Source organism: Bos taurus, chromosome 15, assembly GCF_002263795.3.
Source record: "Bos taurus isolate L1 Dominette 01449 registration number 42190680 breed Hereford chromosome 15, ARS-UCD2.0, whole genome shotgun sequence".
Classification (NCBI taxonomy): domain Eukaryota; kingdom Metazoa; phylum Chordata; class Mammalia; order Artiodactyla; family Bovidae; genus Bos; species Bos taurus.
Window position 1 is genome coordinate 48,386,983 of NC_037342.1, and position 17,913 is coordinate 48,404,895.

The following is a 17,913-nucleotide window of genomic DNA, read 5'->3' on the forward strand; positions in this document are numbered from 1 at the left end:
TGTAAGTGAGGTTCCTGGCTGTGGTCATAGTTTCCGCTTTTTTCTTTTATTTCTCTGACTTATTTTCTTGAAGAAAATTCTTTTGAGATTAATCCAAATTAATCTCTGTACCAAAGTGCTCACATAAAACAGTGCTCACAGATTATCCACTCTGTCATGGTAAACAAGCTTCCAGAAACAGAAATTTTTATCCACATTTTACATTTAAGTCTTTTCAAGGCTGAATCCATAAAAGTGTCTCACTATATCAAATAGGATTTATTTTCTAATAGTAGAAATTTTGCTATTAATATAATATATAGGGTTGAACTCTAAATTTTAGAGTCCCTCTGTAAATACATATGAAAATTATTTTCTTATTATATATACATATACTTGTAAGAGTGATCTCAGGGAGAAACAAACCAGCTTTCTGGAGGTCAAAATGTGGGAGCAATAAATTCTGAAATAAAATGAATCATTCCCTCTCCCACTAGAAATGTGCCTTTGACAATCTTGTAAATGCTTATTTGGATGCATGAGAACAAAGTACCTTAGATCACAGTGGCAGTGGTGTGTGGAGTACTGTCATTGATGATTGCCTCTGACTGATTAGATATGAAGAAAAGTCACACTCGGCCAGGAGTGTGGACCCAGCACATGAGACAACTCAGTTCATCCAGTACCATTGCCAAGAGGAATTCATATACTCTCTTCATTAAACATAGAAGCACCTATTTCCCAACATTTAATAATGTATTCTCTGATATGAATGCATAGATACATGTCCTGGCTAGAGACACTTTCCATATAATCAGAGTGAAAAAAATTATTCAGACAAGTACACATATTACTGATAGAACTCAGTAACAAAGGGGTGATGTTCAATTCTCTAAATTACCAAGTTCTTACCTATCTTGTTTCTAAATTGATGCTGGATTGGGATCATTTTTGCTTGTTTATGAGAATTATAAAAGTATGAGCCCATATAAGCTTTAGAAGCGTTGGTAACCCAAGAAGAGCTGTGGCTTCATCTATTAATATACCCTGGCTGAACAGCAGAACAGTGTCTTATAAACACCTGACACAGTGCTCAACAGAGTTCTAAATGTTGCTCTTCCTAACTCTAGCTATGCTTCATGGTCAGCCTGCTGGTCACTTCAGGAGGGGTGGTGGGGAGCTTGAGATATGAATTGCACAGTAGAGGGTAGGGGGGAAAACAGCAGAGTATCCCTGATAGAGCCAGTAACACTATCAGAGACACAAATGTCCATCTTGCTGACCCACCCTTGCCCAAGTCCCACCCCTGGTGGTGGCCCCCTACCTTTGACCAATAGTCTCATTTTATTGGGGGAAAGAAGGACCTTGGGACAGGAGATGAGGAATAAAAGGCCACACAGTGAAGAGGCAGCACAGACTTGCTTCTGGCCCATTAGGATCACCAGTAAGCTCCCAGACACCATGGTGCATTTTACTACTGAGGAGAATGTTGCTGTTGCTAGTCTGTGGGCCAAAGTGAATGTGGAGGTGGTCGGCGGTGAGAGCCTGGCAAGGTAAGCACTGGACACAGGTAGGAGAGGATGTAGAAAGGCTGAAAGTGTTCCATAAAAGAGGGACTGGTTAGGTTTCTTACATACTCTGACTTCTCATCTGTTCTGTGACTATAATCATCCCATAGGCTCCTGATCGTCTGCCCATGGACCCAGAGGTTCTTTGACAGTTTTGGTAACTTATACTCTGAGTCTGCAATAATGGGCAACCCCAAGGTCAAGGTCTACGGCAGGAAAGTGCTGAACTCCTTTGGAAATGCCATTAAGCACATGGATGACCTCAAGGGCACCTTTGCAGATCTAAGTGAGCTGCACTGTGACAAGTTGCACGTGGATCCCGAGAACTTCAGGGTGAGTTCTGGGCAAGCCTGTGCTTTGTTCTTTCATCCAGGTTTCTGTGCTGTGGTTATAATGAGAACACTGACTCAAGTCTTATGCTATAGAAATATATTTTTTGGAGGTAATATTTCAGAGAAAGGCTTGATTTTGATAGGTTGTTCCAGAGGTCAAAGATAAGACCAAGTAATTATTCTATGGCTAGTGGAGGTCACTGGTCATCTGATAATTCTGAAAAAAGAAAACATGTTGTGAAGAAAACTAAACAAACTTGAGCTGTATGTTTTGGCCTGGAGAATACAAACTGAGCCATGCAGAAGAAATCTTGCCTTGATAACTGAAATTTTCTATGAAAATTGATGAATACATTTCTTTATGATTTTTGAGTTTTGAACCAGAACTAAACAGGGCAAAATAAGAGCAACTTTTCATGATTTGTGCCTCCTTCTCTAGTCTCTAGCAAAGATGAAATGTTTTTGTATACAAGGTGCTGGATTCCTTGTCAAATGGATGTCCAAACAATCTGAATGTATGTAATATCTGAAGATACAATATGCGTATGAAGTCCCCTTTCAGCACTATAATTTTACTTTTAAAAAAAAGGAGAGAAGGTACACATAGCAATGCTCTGGGGTTGGAAGTTGACAGAGAAAATGGGAGAATGATATAACACAGTGGGGGTTCAGACTGGGAGTCACTGAAGCCAATGCCAGATCTATAATTATGCACTTTTGTGGGAACATGGCCATGAAAGTCGCTCAACCTCTTATGAAGAAGGAAATGGATGTGGCATCTATTTACTGGAAGGGCAGCCTGAGACCTTCTCTTCATTATGTACTATCTTCTTTTTATTCCCAGCTCCTAGGCAACATGATATTGATTGTCTTGGCAACCCACTTCAGCAAGGAATTTACCCCACAGATGCAGGCTGCCTGGCAAAAGCTGACAAATGCTGTGGCTAATGCTCTGACCCACAAGTACCACTAGATGCCTGGCCAACCATGTTTTTGCCTATCTGAAGGCCCAGTGTCCCAGCAGTTCATCTCCTGAAGACAGAGCGAGAGAGCTCTAATTCCAGACATAACTCCAATATAATACAAATGAAATAAAAGTCAGGGTCTATAATGAATATCTTTGTATTTTCTCTTTGTTTTTATCTTTTCTAAGTTGATTCAGCCAAAAAAAAAAAAAAAGCTTTACTATTGGAACTGGGAATATTGGAGATTGACAGTTTGGGGAGGTTATAGAAGGAACCCTAATAAGATTCTGTAAAAGTGACTTCAGTGGGTAGTTAATCCTAGGAGGGGGAGTTAGACTCCTGAAACAGGGAAGGTCTTTAGAAAAAGGAAAGAAATGGAGTTACTCCTGAGAGATGCAAAATGATTGTTAATAGTGAGCTGTTAGGATGCAAAGTAAGGGACCTGTATAGTCTGTTATTTGTATAAATGCTGGATAGAGCTCTTTCTGGACTACTTTTATTTAATATGAGTCATACTTTTAGCAGCTATAAGTGCAATGGAGATCAGTCCTGGGATTTCTCTGGAAGGAATGATGCTAAAGCTGAAACTCCAGTACTTTGGCCACTTCATGCGAAGAGTTGACTCATTGGAAAAGACTGTGATGCTGGGAGGGATTGGGGGCAAGAGGAGAAGGGGACGACAGAGGATGAGATGGCTGGATGGCATCACTGACTCGATGGACGTGAGTCTGAGTGAACTCCGGGAGTTGGTGATGGACAGGGAGGCCTGGTGTGTTGCGATTCATGGGGTCACAAAGAGTCGGAAACGACTGAGCGACTGATCTGATCTGATCTGATAAGTGCAATGAAGATGGTATTTTAGACACCCAGTCAAGCACTCTGCTCTCAATTTTTTCTTTGCATCTTCAATGGGGCATGCTTAGTCCCTTCAGTCATGTCTGACTCTTTGCCACCTCATGGACTGTAACCTGCCAGGTTACATAACCTGTCCATGGGATTCTCTGGGCAAAGATACTGAAGGGTTTGCCATGCCATGGTACTAATGCTATATTACTTTGGAGCTCTGCAACCTGGAACACATTTTTAATTCTATCAAGCCTTTGGTAGAGATAAAGGCCATTTATGAGGAAAAATGACAAATTCAAGATCCATCATGTCATATCCAATTCAAAGAAGATAAATTAATAACAGTGGGGTAGTATAAAATTATAGAATCTGCTAGAGGGTCCAGATGAGAAGGAAATGGCAACCCACTCTAGTGTTCTTGCCTGGAGAATCCCATGGACAGAGGGGCCTGACAGGCTGCAGTCCATGGGGTTGCAAAGAGTCAGAAAAACCATAGCTTTGACTAGAGGGACCTTTGTTGGCAAGGTAATGTCTTTGCTTTTTAATACGCTGTCTAGGTTGGTCATAGCTTTTCTTCCAAGGAATAAGCATCTTTCAATTTGATGGCTGCAGTCACCATCAGGAGTGATTTTGGAGCCCCCCAAAATAAAATCTGTCACAGTTTTTACTGTTTCTCCATCTATTTGCCATGAATTAATGGGACCAGATTCCATGATTTTGGTTTTCTTAATATTGAGTTTTAAGCCAACTTTTTCACTCTTCTTTTTCACTGTCATCAAGAGGCTCTTTAGTTCCTCTTTGCTTTCTGCCATAAGGGTGGTGTCATCTGCACATCTGAGGTTATTGATATTTCTTCTGGCAATCTCGATTCCAGCTTGTGCTTCATCCAGTCCAGCATTTCTCATGGTGTACTCTGCATAGAAGTTAAATAAGCAGGGTGGCAATATACAGCCTTGACGTACTCCTTTCCTTATTTGGAATCAGTCTATTGTTCCATGTCCAGTTCTAACTGTTGCTTCTTGACCTGCATACAGGTCTCTCAAGAGGCAGGTCAGGTGATCTGGTATTCTTATCTTCTTTAGAATTATCCAGTTTGTTGTGATCCACACAGTCAAAGGCTTTGACATAGTCAATAAAGCAGACATAGATGCTTTTTTGAACTCTTTGCCTTTTTTGAAGATCCAGCGGATGTTGGCAATTTGATCTCTGGTTCCCCTGCCTTTTCTAAATACAGCTTGAACATCTGGAAGTTCATGGGTCATGTGCTGTCAAAGGCTGGCTTGGAGAATTTTGAGCATTACTTTACTAGTGTGTGAGATGAGTGCAATTATGCAGTAGTTTGAGCATTCTTTGGCATTGCCTTTCTTTGGGATTGGAATGAAAACTAACATCTTCCAGTCCTGTGGTCACTGCTGAGTTTTCCAAATTTGCTGGCATATTGAGTGCAGCACTTTCACAGCATCATCTTCCAGGATTTGAAACAGCTGAACTGGAATTCCATCACCTCCACTAGCTTTGTTTGTAGTGATGCTTTCTAAGGCCCACTTGACTTCACATTCCAGGATGTTTGGCTCTAGGTGAGTGATCACACCATCGTGATTATCTTGGTCATAAAGATCTTTTTTGTACAGTTCTTCTGTGTATTCTGGCCACCTCTTCTTAATATCTTCTGCTTCTGTTAGGTTCATACCATTTCTGTCCTTTATCAAGCCCATCTTTGCATGAAATGTTCCCTTGGTATCTCTAATTTTCTTGAAGAGATCTCTAGTCTTTACCATTCTGTTGTTTTCCTCTATTTCTTTGCATTGATGGCTGAGGAAGGCTTTCTTATCTCTCCTTGCTATTCTTTGGAACTCTGCATTCAGATGCTTATATCTTTCCTTTTCTCCTTTGCTTTTTGCTTTTCTTCTTTCCACAGCTATTTGTAAGGCCTCCTCAGACAGCCATTTTGCTTTTTTGCATTTCTTTTCCATGGGGATGGTCTTGATCCCTGTCTCCTGTACAATATCACCCTGTCTCCATCCATAGTTCATCAGGCACTCTATCAGATCTAGTCCCTTAAATCTATTTCTCACTTCCACTGTATAATCATATGGGATTTAATGTAGGTCATACCTGAATCGTCTAGTGATTTCCCTACTTTCTTCAATTTAAGTTTGAATTTGCCAATAAGGAGTTCATGATCTGTGCCACAGTCAGCTCCCTGTCTTGTTTTTGTTGACTGTATAGGGCTTCCATGTTTGAGTTCAAAAAATATAATCAATCTGATTTCAATATTGACCATCTGGTAATGTCCATGTGTAGAGTCTTCTCTTGTGTTGTTGGAAGAGGGTGTTTGCTATGACCAGTGCATTCTTGTCGCAGAACTCTATTAGCCTTTGCCCTGCTTCATTCTGTATTCCAAGACCAAATTTGCCTGTTACCCCAGGTGTTTCTTGACTTCCTACTTTTGCATTCCAGTCCCCTATAATGAAAAGGACATCTTTTTTGGGTGTTAGTTCTAAAAGGTCTTGTAAGTCTTCATAGAACCATTCAACTTCAGCTTCTTCAGTGTTACTGGTTGGGGCATAGACTTGGATTACTGTGATATTGAATGGTTTGCCTTGGAAATGAACAGAGGTAATTCTGTCATTTTTGAGATTGCATCCAAGTACTGCATTTTGGACTCTTTTGTTGACCATGATGGCTACTCCATTTCTTCTAAGGGATTCTTGCCCACAGTAGTAGATATAATGGTCACCTGAGTTAAATTCACCCATTCCAGGCCATTTTAGTTCTCTGATTCCTAGAATGTTGAAATTCACTCTTGCCATCTCCTATCTGACCACTTCCTATTTGCGCCTGACTCATGGACCTAACATTCCAGGTTCCCAAGCAATATTGCTCTTTATGGCATCGGACCTTGCTTCTATCACCAGTCACACCCACAACTGGGCATTGTTTTTGCTTTGTCTCCATCCTTTCATTCTTTCTGGAGTTATTTCTCCACTGATCTCCAGTAGCATATTGGGCACCTACAGACCTGGGGATTTCCTCTTTCAGTATCCTATCATTTTGCCTTTTCACACTGTTCATAGGGTTTTCAAGGCAAGAATACTGAAGTGGTTTGCCATTCCCTTCTCCAGTGGACCACATTCTGTCAGACCTCTCCACCATGACCCGCCCAGCAAAATGCAGCCTCTGCTCCTTTCTTTGGACGAGGGGTATCTCCTCACGGTTGCCCCTCCTGACCTTGAACATGGAATAGCTCCTCTCAGCCATGTTCAGTAAACCTTTAATCCAATTTTCTGTTGATGGGCGGGGCAATGTTCCCTTCCTGTTATTTGACCTGAGCCCAAACTATGGTGGAGGTTTGGCGACATCCATGAATGGCGACCTCAATGAAGATAATGGCGACCTCCTTCAAAATGTCCCCTGCACACACTACTACACTCAGTGCCCGCAAACCCTGCAGCAGGCCACCAATGACCCACACCTCCTCTGGAGACTCCCAGACACTCACTGCGAGTCTGGGGCAGTCTCTTGTGGGGTCACTGCTCCTTTCTACTGAGTCCTGGTGCATTTTTTTTTAATGCCCTCCAAGAGTCTTTCCCCAGTCCTATGTAAGTTATGGTGGTTCTATGGTGGGGTTAATGTTGACCTCCTCCAAAAGGGCTATGCCATAGCCAGGTCTACAGCACCCAGAGCCCCTGCCCCTGTAGCAGTCTGCTGCTAACCAGTACCTCCACAGGAGATGCTCAAACACAGTTCTGTCTCAGTCTCTATGGGGAATCTGGGTCTTGGTGCACACAAGGTATGTTTGAGTCCTCTGAGCATCTCTGGCGGGTATGGGGTTGATTCTAAATGTGATTTCACCCCTCCTACAGTCTTGCTGGGGCTTCTCCTTTGCCCTTGGATGTGGCGTATGTCCTCACAGTCGTTCCACAAGCAGTGTCAAGCAGGCACAGCTCCAGAGCTTCACAGCTGCCACACTTTATCACTAGCAAAGTATAAAATTTTTTGTTTATCTACAGCCTTGCAATACTTTGAAATTGTCAGTCTCTTCTTCATGTTATTTCCCTTCCCCTTCCCTTTCATTCCATTATTTTCTCTTCTCTTAGATCCTCCTTCCCTTCTTCCATCCTTCCCTCCTCCTCCCTCTCTTCCTTCCTTCCTTCCAGCTACACTGGAATATATTTGTATATAATTGTAGTATTATTTTGAATTGAGGACAGTGACATTTACTTTTAATCTTCATTCCTGGGTCCAATCCACCTTTTTTTTTTTTTCCCCCTGAGGACAACACTATAGAAATTTCTTCACTTTTTGTTTTCCCAGAAACCCTCTCAGACTTTATCAGGCTGAATAAGATAAATCTTGTTTGTAATTCCTCTACATTCTCTCTATAGTCATATCATAGTTGTATTTTTCTTTATTTCTCATTTAATTTTTCCCTATAAAATCCATTAAGTCTACTTCAGTAGTTGGTAGAAAGACATTATTTCTTCTTTTTCACTTACTTAATGGACGTTTATTTCAAATAAAGGATGGAGAAAAATAGAATTTTGTGACCCAAAGTATCTATACAAGAAAGAAAGCAAGTTAAATCTATGACAAAATAGTTATTGATTCCAACCTCTTACAAATATCTCTAGAAACAAAGTGTAGCTCCCTCTAGAAACTGCTTGATAAAATTTTTGCTTTCTACATCTTACTTTATGTAAGTAATTCTGTAATTCATAGGTTTAAACTATAATTCATAGATTTAAATTATAAGAGACACATTGTACAATATCATACTAAAATATTGACATATAAATAATACTGAGGATAAATTTGTAGAAGCAACTGATGAAGGAAATCAGTTTGGGAGATAAGAACAGTGAGAGCAGAGTTTCTGAGTCTAGACACACTGGATCAGCCAGTCACAGATGAAGGGAACTGAGGAACAAGACTGCATCTTACTTTCCCCCAAACTAATGATCTTGTGTTATGCCCTGGGCTAATCTGCTTTCAGAAGTAGGGAGGGCAGGAAGCTGGGCAGGGCTTAAAGAAAGAGCAGGTCCCTGATGCTTATACTTGCTTCTGACACAACTTGCAACTATACAAACAGACATTATGGTTAAACTGACTTTTAAGGAGAAGTTTTCTTTCATGTTCTTGTGGAGCAAGATGAGGTTGGATGAAGTTGGTGTTGAAACCCTAGGCAAGCAGGTATTCAGCTTACAACGTAGGTTTAAGGAGAGTGAATGACGGCTGGGAGTGTGGGGACAGAGTCATCCCCTGAAATTCTAGGAGGTGGTGACTCCCTCTAACCTTGTGCTATTTTCACCCCTTAGGCTGCTGGTTGTCTACCCCTGGACTCAGAAGCTCTTTGAGTCCTCTGGGGACTTGTCCTCTGCTGATGCTATTATGAGCGACCCTAAGGTGAAGGCACATGGCAAGAAGATGCTAGACTTCTTTGGTGAGGGCATAAAACATCTCAACGACCTCAAGGGCACCTTTACTGTGCTGAGTGAGATGCACTGTGATAAGCTGCATGTAGATTCTGAGTACTTCAGGATAAGTTTATGGGACCCTCAATGTTCTTCTATTTCTTGGCCAGACTCTTCTCATGGCGAGAGGGACAAATGGCACAACACAGTTTAGAATGGAAAATAGATATTCTGATTACAGTACTAGGGGCTGACTCTTCAGGATCATTTAGTTTCTTTTTACCTCTTTGCTCACAACTATCATTTCCTCTTGTTCATTATTGTTCTCTGCAATGTCTTCTTTTTTTTTAAATTATACTTTTTTTGAGTATGCAAAAAAAAAAAAAACCTTTCCCTATTCACTTTAAAAGTTGTTATCTAATATTTTCCCCTTATCTGTTCCTTTCAAAGGAAAAAATGTTGTATCACTTCTTGAAATAAACCAAAAGAATAAAAATGATAACAAATTCTGGATTAAGGTAGAAAGAGAGTAACATTTTAAAATATAAAGTCAGGCTGATATGGGTGGCTTTACACCAGTAGTAACATCTACGCTTCAACCATCTTTGTGCTTATATCCTAGGGGCACAGCTTGGGATGAGACTGAATCCGGATACCTGCACTAACCATGCCCTTGCTTCTCATGTTTTCCACATAGCTCCTGGGCTACCTACTGATAAATGTGCTGGCTTATTACTTTGGCAAGTTATTCATCCTAGAAATTCAGGCTGCCTTTCAGAAGGTGGTGGCTGGTGTGGCAAATGCCTTGGCCCACAGATACCACTAAGTGCTTCTAACTGATTTCCAGGAAAGGTCCTTTCATCCTCAGAGCCCAAAAACCAAATATGGAAAAATTATGAAGAATATTGAGCATTTGGTCTCTGCCCAATACAAAGATTTATTTTCATTGCATTGGTGTACTTAAATTATTTCACTGTCTCTCACTCTGATGGGGACATGGGAGGGCAAAGTATTGAAGACGAAAAGAAATGAAGGGCTACTTGAGACCTTGGGAAAATATATCAGCATCTTTGACCCCATGACAGTAATGGCTGTAAAGAGTTGATGTTAGTGGAGAACAGACTCTGCTCCTTAGTCTTACTTTCTCTTAAAGAATTCAAGTTGCAGCTTGATTTGAGAGTTAGATCATTGGTATGTTTTATTTAAATCAATTGTTATTTAGCCTATCTTGTAAATGTCTTCTGTCTCTTTAATTGTCCAGAACCTCACTTAAATCCATTAAGTTCTTCTGCCTAAGGACACCACTGTTCTAAGATTATGCATTTTACTGTCCCGATTGCTCCACCTTCCCTAACCTCTTTTTATCCTGGTTTTCTCTGTCATCTTATACAGATCTATATGAAGGAAAGAAACAAGGGAGAGATAGCTTTGCTCCCTCTTTGCTTGTATGATAATATTGTGATGTACATAGGACTGACAAGAATGCAAAAAGAGACTTTTGTTGCTTGACAGTCACTGCTGTCTTGCAATCCTTAGTGAGTGAAGGTCACTCAGCTGTGTCCCAGTCTTTGCGATCCCATGGGCTATACAGTCCATGGAATTCTCCAGGCCAGAATACTGAAGTGGGTAGCCTTTCCCTTCTCCAGGGGATCTTCCCGATGCAGGAATCGAACTGGGGTCTCCTGCATTGCGGGAGGATTCTTTACCAGCTGAGATAACCGGGAAACCCCTCTGCTTCAGTTTCAGTTCAGTTTCAGTTCAGTCGCCCCGTCGTGTCCGACTCCTTGTGGCCCCATGAATCGCAGCACACCAGGCCTCCCTGTCCATCATCAACTCCCGGAGTTCACTCAAACTCACGTCCATTGAGACGGTGATGCAATCCAGCCATCTCATCCTCTGTCGTCCCCTTGTCCTCCTGCCCCCAAGCCCTCCCAGCATCAGATTCTTTTCCAATGAGTCAACTCTTCGCATGCGGTGGCCAAAGTACTGGAGTTTCAGCTTCAGCATCATTCCTTCCAATGAACACACAGGACTGATCTCCTTTAGAATGGACTGGTTGGATCTCCTTGCAGTCCAAGGGACTCTCAAGAGTCTTCTCCAACACCACAGTTCAAAAGCATCAATTCCTTGGCACTTAGCTTCCTTCATGGTCCCACAGCCATACATGACCACTAGAAAAACCATAGCCTTCACTAGATGGACCTTCGTTGGCAAAGTAATATCTCTGCTTTTCAATATACTATCTAGGTTGGTCATAACTTTCCTTCCAAGGAGTAAGCATCTTTTAATTTCATGGCTGCAGTCACCATCTGCAGTGATTTTGGAGCCCCCCAAAATAAAGTGTGACCCTGTTTCCACTGTTTCCCCATCTATTTCCCATGAAGTGGTGGGACCAGATGCCATGATCTTCATTTTCTGAATGTTGAGCTTTAAGCCAACTTTTTCACTCTCATCTTTCACTTTCATCAAGAGGCTTTTTAGTTCCTCTTAGCTTTCTGCCATAAGGGTGGTGTCATCTGCATATCTGAGGTTATTGATCTTTCTCCCGGCAATCTTGATTCCAGCTTGTGCTTCTTCCAGCCCAGCGTTTCTCATGATGTACTCTGCATATAAGTTAAATAAGCAGGGTGACAATATACAGCCTTGACGTACTCCTTTTCCTGTTTGGAACCAGTCTGTTGTTCCGTGTCCAGTTCTTTTTTTTTTTTTTTTTTTATGCTGAATTTATTTTTTTTTTAATTTTATTTTATTTTTAAACTTTACATAATTGTATTAGTTTTGCCAAATATCAAAATGAATCCACCACAGGTATACATGTGCTCCCCATCCTGAACCCTCCTCCCTCCTCCCTCCCCATACCATCCCTCTGGGTCGTCCCAGTGCACTAGCCCCAAGCATCCAGTATTGTACATTGAACCTGGACTGGCATCTCACTTCATACATGATATTTTACATGTTTCAATGCCATTCTCCCAAATCTTCCCACCCTCTCCCTCTCCCACAGAGTCCATACGACTGTTCATGTCCAGTTCTAACTGTTGCTTCCTGACCTGCATATAGGTTTCTTAGGAGGCAGGTCAGGTGGTCTGGTATGCCCATCTCTTTCAGAATTTTCCAGTTTTTTGTGATCCACACAGTCAAACGCTTTGGCATAGTGTTAGTATAACTGTATTGGTGTTTTCTTTCTGGCTTTCTTCACTCTGTATAATAGGCTCCAGTTTCATCCACCTCATTAGAACTGATTCAAATGTATTCTTTTTAATGGCTGAGTAATACTCCATTGTGTATATGTACCACAGCTTTCTTATCCATTCATCTGCTGATGGACATCTAGGTTGCTTCCATGTCCTGGCTATTATAAACAGTGCTGTGATGAACATTGGGGTACACGTGTCTCTTTCAATTCTGGTTTCTTTGGTGTGTATGCCCAGCAGTGGGATTGCTGGGTTATAAGGCAGTTCTATTTCCAGTTTTTAAGGAATCTCCACACTGTTCTCCATAGTGGCTGTACTAGTATGCATTCCCACCAACAGTGTAAGAGGGTTCCCTTTTCTCCACACCCTCTCCAGAATTTATTGCTTGTAGAATTTTGGATCACAGCCATTCTGACTGGTGTGAAATGTTACCTCATTGTGGTTTTGATTTGCATTTCTCTTATAATGATGTTGAGCATCTTTTCATATGTTTGTTAACCGTCTGTATGTCTTCTTAGGGGAAATGTCTGTTTAGTTCTTTGGCCCATTTTTTGATTGGGTCATTTATTTTTCTGGAATTGAGCTGTAGGAGTTGCTTGTAAATTTTTGAGATTAGTTCTTTGTCCGTTGCTTCATTTGCTATTATTTTCTCCCATTCTGAAGGCTGTCTTTTCACCTTGTTTATAGTTTCCTTTGTTGTGCAGAAGCATTTAAATTTAATTAGGCCCCACTTGTTTATTTTTGCTTTTATTTCCAATATTCTAGGAGGTGGGTCATAGAGGACCCTGCTGTGATTTATGTCAGAGACTGTTTTGCCTATGTTCTCCTCTAGGAGTTTAATAGTTTCTGGTCTTATGTTTAGATCTTTAATCTATTTTGAGTTTATTTTTGTGTATGGTGTTAGAAAGTGTTCTAGTTTCATTCTTTTACAAGTGGTTGACCAGTTTTCCCAGCACCACTTGTTAAAGAGATTGTCTTTAATCCATTGTATATTCTTGCCTCCTTTGTCAAAGATAAGGTGTCCATAGGTGTGTGGATTTATCTCTGGGCTTTCTATTTTGTTCCATTGATTTATATTTCTGTCTTTGTGCCAGTACCATACTGTCTTGATGACTGTAGCTTTGTAGTAGAGCCTGAAGTCTGGCAGGTTGATTCCTCCAGTTCCATTCTTCTTTCTCAAGATTGCTTTGGCTATTCGAGGTTTTTTTGTATTTACGTACAAATTGTGAAATTATTTGTTCTAGCTCTATGAAAAATACCATTGGTAGCCTGATAGGGTTCCACTGAATCTATAGATTGCTTTGGGTAGTATACTCATTTTCACTATATTGATTCTTCCGATCCCTGAACATGGTATATTTCTCCATCTATTAGTGTCCTCTTTGATTTCTTTCACCAGTGTTTTATAGTTTTCTCTATATGTCTTTTGTTTCTTTAGGTAGATATATTCCTAAGTATTTTATTCTTTTCATTGCAATGGTGAATGGAATTGTTTCCTTAATTTCTCTATTTTCTCATTATTAATGTATAGGAATGCAAGGGATTTCTGTGTGTTGATTTTATGTCCTGCAACTTTACTACATTCATTGATTAGCTCTAGTAATTTTCTGGTGGAGTCTTTAGGGTTTTCTATATATAGGACCTGTTTGTCATCTGCAAACAGTGAGAGTTTTACTTCTTCTTTTCCAATTTGGATTCCTTTTATTTATTTTTCTGCTCTGATTGCTGTGGCCAAAACTTCCAAAACTATGTTGAATAGTAGTGGTAAAAGTGGGCACCCTTGTCTTGTTCCTGATTTTACAGGAAATGCTTTCAATTTTTCACCATTGAGGATAATGTTTGCTGTGGGTTTGTCATATATAGCTTTTATTATGTTGAGGTATGTTCCTTCTATTCCTGGTTTCTGGAGAGTTTTTATCCATTTTCAAGCCCTGCGGCCACTGCTGAGTTTTCCAAATTTGCTGGTATATTGAGTGCAGCACTTTCATAGCATCATCTTTCAGGACTAGAAATAGCTCCACTGGAATTCCATCACCTCCACTAGCTTTTTTCATAGTGATGCTTTCTAAGGCCCACTTTACTTCATATTCCAGGTTGTCTGGCTCTAGGTCAGTGATCACACCATCGTGATTATCTTGGTCATAAAGATCTTTTTTGTACAGTTCTTCTGTGTATACTGGCCACCTCTTCTTAATATCTTCTGCTTCTGTTAGGTCCATACCATTTCTGTCCTTTATCAAGCCCATCTTTGCATGAAATGTTCCCTTGGTATCTCTAATTTTCTTGAAGAGATCTCTAGTCTTTACCATTCTGTTGTTTTTCTCTATTTCTTTGCATTGGTCACTGAGGAAGGCTTTCTTATCTCTCCTTGCTATTCTTTGGAGCTCTGCATTCAAATGCTTATATCTTTCCTTTTCTCCTTTGCTTTTCGCTTCTCTTCTTTCCACAGCTATTTGTAAGGACTCCTCAGACAGCCATTTTGCTTTTTTGCATTTCTTTTCCATGGGGATGGTCCTGATCCCTGTCTCCTGTACAATGTCATGAACCTCCATCCATAGTTCATCAGGCACTCTGTCTATCAGATCTAGTCCCTTAAATCTATCTCTCACTTCCACTGTACAATCATAAGGGATTTGATTTAGGTCATACCTCTGCTTCAGTAGACATCATCAAATATTTTCAAAATCATTTATACTGTTTTACATTATCACTAGCAAAGTATGAACATTTTTCTTTACTGGTTTGCAAAATTTCAGAATTGTCAAGCTCTCTTGTTCTTTATATTCTTTTCTTTTCCCTTCCCTTTCATTACATTCTTTTCCCTTCTCCTAGGCCCTTTTTCCATCCATCCTTCCTTCCTCCATTTCTTCTTCTTTTCTTCCATCCTTCTTTCCTTCTTTCCAGGTATGCTGGTGGGTATATATTTGTATATCATTGCAGTAATATTTGAATTGAGAAGAATGAAGTTTGATTTGAATGTTCATTCCTGGGTCCATTTTCACTTTTTTCTTGAGGACACAGATTTGGAAATTTCTGCACTTCTTGTTTTCCCAGAAATCCTGTCAGACTTTATCAAGCTGAATAATATAAATCTTATTTGAAATTTCTCTGCATTTTCTCTACAGTCACATCATAAGTATCAGATTTTTTTTTGTTTCTCATTAAATTGTTCCCATTATCATGCATGCTCCATAAACCTAGTTCAGTAGCTGCTAGAAAGACAATATTTATTATTTTTCATTAACTTGATAGAGCTTTATTTAAATGACAGGATGGGTGAAAATCGAATTTTGTGGCCCAAAGTATTTATACAAGGAGAAAGAAAGCAATAAATCTAAGACAAAATATTTATCCATTTCAACCTCTTATAAATATTTCCAGAAACACAGTGAAGCTCCATATAAAGTCAACTTGATAAAATATTTGCTTTCTAAGTCTTAGTTTTCATATCTATGAATTTAACTTTTTAAATTCATAGATAAAATTTAATTCATGGGTTTAAACTGTAAGATACATTACACAAGATCCAACTAAAATATTTATGCATAAATGGGACTGGGAATATATTTATAGAGGGAATGGATGGATGAAGGAAATGAAGCTAAGAGATAAGAACAGGGAGAGTAGAGTTTCTGAGTTTAGACACACTGAATCAGCCAATCACAGATGAAGAGCACTGAGCAACAAGAGTTCATCTTACATTCCCCCAAACCAATGAACTTGTATTATGCCCTGGGCTAATCTGCTCTCAGAAGCAGGGAGGGCAGGAGGCTGGGTGGGGCTCACAAGGAAGACCAGGGCCCCTACTGCTTACACATGCTTTTGACACAACTTGCAGCTGCACAAACACACATCATGGTGTATCTGACTCTTGAGAAGAAGGCTACTGTCATTGACTTGTGGAGTAAGATGAGGGTGGCTGAAGTTGGTCCGGATACTGTAGGCAGGCAGGTATTCAACTTACAAGGCAGGCTGAAGGAGAGTGAATGTCAGTTGGGTGTGTGGGGACAGAGCCATTGCCTGAGATTCTGGCAGGCACTGACTCCCTCTGACCTTGTGCTGTTTTCACCCCCTAGGCTGCTGGTCGTCTACCCCTCGACTCAGAGGTTCTTTGACTATTGTGGGGACTGTCCTTTGCTGATTTATGGGCAATGTTTTACCTTCTTTGTTTCCAGGCATAGTTTCCTCTTATTCATTCTTGTTTTTCTCTGTTTGTTCTCTGCAGTATCTTCTTTATATTTAAACATTTTGACTGTTTAAGTGTTTGAGTATTAAGACTTTCTTCTTTTATGTCACTTAAAAATTTTGTCTCATGATTTTCCCTTATCTCTTCTTTTTTAAGCAAGGAAGACAAAATGATGTATTGCTTCTTGAAACAGTTCAAAAAAATAAAAAAAATGATAGCAAGTTCAGAATTAAGATAGAAAGAGAGAAACATCTCTAAGTATAAACTCAGGCTTATATGGGTGGCTTCACATCAGTAGTAACATCTACACTTTAGCCATCTTTCTGCTTATATTCTAGGGGCACAGCTTGAGATGAGACTGAAATACTAAGTCCAAATTGGGTGCCTCTGCTAACATTGTCCTTGTTTTTCATCTCTACCACACAGCTCCTGGGCAATATACTGATGAGTACACTGGCTTGAAACTTTGGCAAGGAATTCACCCCAGAATTTCAGGTTGCCTGTCAGAAGGTGGTGGCTGGTGTGGTTAATGCTCTCACCTACAAATACCATTGAGATCCTGTCCTATTTTTTATTTTCAAATGAGTATTTATTTCTAATTGATTGATGATTGGTTTACAATATTGGTTTGATTACTATCATACATTAATATGAATTAACCATAGGTGTATGTATTTCCCCTCCCAGCTGAATCTCCCTCTCACCTCTGGCCCATTCCCACCCCTCTAGGTTATTACAGAGTTCCCATTCGAATTCCTTGAGTTGATGACCATTGTGATAGCTTATGTTGAATGGTGTCAGATTTTTGGCTTCCAGAGCAGACAGTTTCGATCCGGGGCCAGAGACAAAATTTGATCACTCAGAGCTTTTGCGTGGCAGTTTTATTACAGTGAAAAGGGGACAGAGAAAGCTTCTGACATAGACATCAGAAGGGGAACAGGAGACTGTCCCACTAGCTAGTCTCATCAAGACCTTATATAATTTTTCAGTTGGTTACTAACAATGGAAAGGTCTTATCAAACCCTCTCCCTAAATCCTAAAATAACAGGATTAGTCAGAAGGTTCTTAAGAAGGAGAACCATGTCCTCAAGCAACATCCATTGTTTTTCTATAATCATTAGTGGACTTCCCTGATGGCTCAGAAGGTAAAGCCTCTGTCTACAATGCGAGAGACCTGGGTTCGATCCCTGGGTTGGGAAGATTCCCTGGAGAAGGAAATAGCAACCCACTCCGGTACTCTTGCCTTGAAAATCCCGTGGATGGAGGAGCTTGGTGCAGGCTACTGTCCATGGGGTTGCAAAGAGTCGGGAATGACTGCGCGACTTCACTTTCACTTTCACTTTCTTTCAATCATTAGTATAAAGTTTAAATTCATCTTGAGCAAGATGAATTGTTTTGTTGTTTAATCATTTAGTTAAGTTCAGTTCAG

The 17,913-nt window shown here is 40.3% G+C and overlaps 2 protein-coding genes and 1 pseudogene across 2 annotated transcripts; all 3 read left to right on the forward strand.

Moving 5' to 3' along the window:
- Window positions 1-1,440: 1,440 nt before the first annotated feature.
- Window positions 1,441-2,852, forward strand: HBE2 (globin, beta, epsilon 2). Its single transcript, NM_001014913.1, has 3 exons — window positions 1,441-1,532; window positions 1,658-1,880; window positions 2,724-2,852. The coding sequence occupies exons 1-3, from the start codon at window positions 1,441-1,443 to the stop codon at window positions 2,850-2,852; spliced, it is 444 nt and encodes a 147-aa protein (NP_001014913.1).
- A 5,935-nt stretch (window positions 2,853-8,787) lies between these two features.
- LOC787671 (hemoglobin subunit beta) lies at window positions 8,788-9,930 on the forward strand. Its single transcript, XM_002707693.2, has 3 exons — window positions 8,788-8,879; window positions 9,009-9,230; window positions 9,801-9,930. Exons 1-3 carry the CDS (start codon window positions 8,788-8,790, stop codon window positions 9,928-9,930), a joined length of 444 nt encoding a protein of 147 aa, XP_002707739.2.
- LOC100124405 (globin psi 2 pseudogene) lies at window positions 16,154-17,039 on the forward strand (annotated as a pseudogene).

Bases quoted from the DNA above. Each gene is read 5' to 3' on its own strand.
- HBE2 (NM_001014913.1), top strand. From the start codon at position 1,441: ATGGTGCATTTTACTACTGAGGAGAATGTTGCTGTTGCTAGTCTGTGG. The intron at 1,533-1,657 runs GTAAGCACTGGA...ATCATCCCATAG, and splicing joins GGCGGTGAGAGCCTGGCAAG to GCTCCTGATCGTCTGCCCAT. The intron at 1,881-2,723 runs GTGAGTTCTGGG...TTTTATTCCCAG, and splicing joins TGGATCCCGAGAACTTCAGG to CTCCTAGGCAACATGATATT.
- LOC787671 (XM_002707693.2), top strand. From the start codon at position 8,788: ATGGTTAAACTGACTTTTAAGGAGAAGTTTTCTTTCATGTTCTTGTGG. The intron at 8,880-9,008 runs GCAGGTATTCAG...TTCACCCCTTAG, and splicing joins GGTGTTGAAACCCTAGGCAA to GCTGCTGGTTGTCTACCCCT. The intron at 9,231-9,800 runs GATAAGTTTATG...GTTTTCCACATA, and splicing joins GTAGATTCTGAGTACTTCAG to GCTCCTGGGCTACCTACTGA.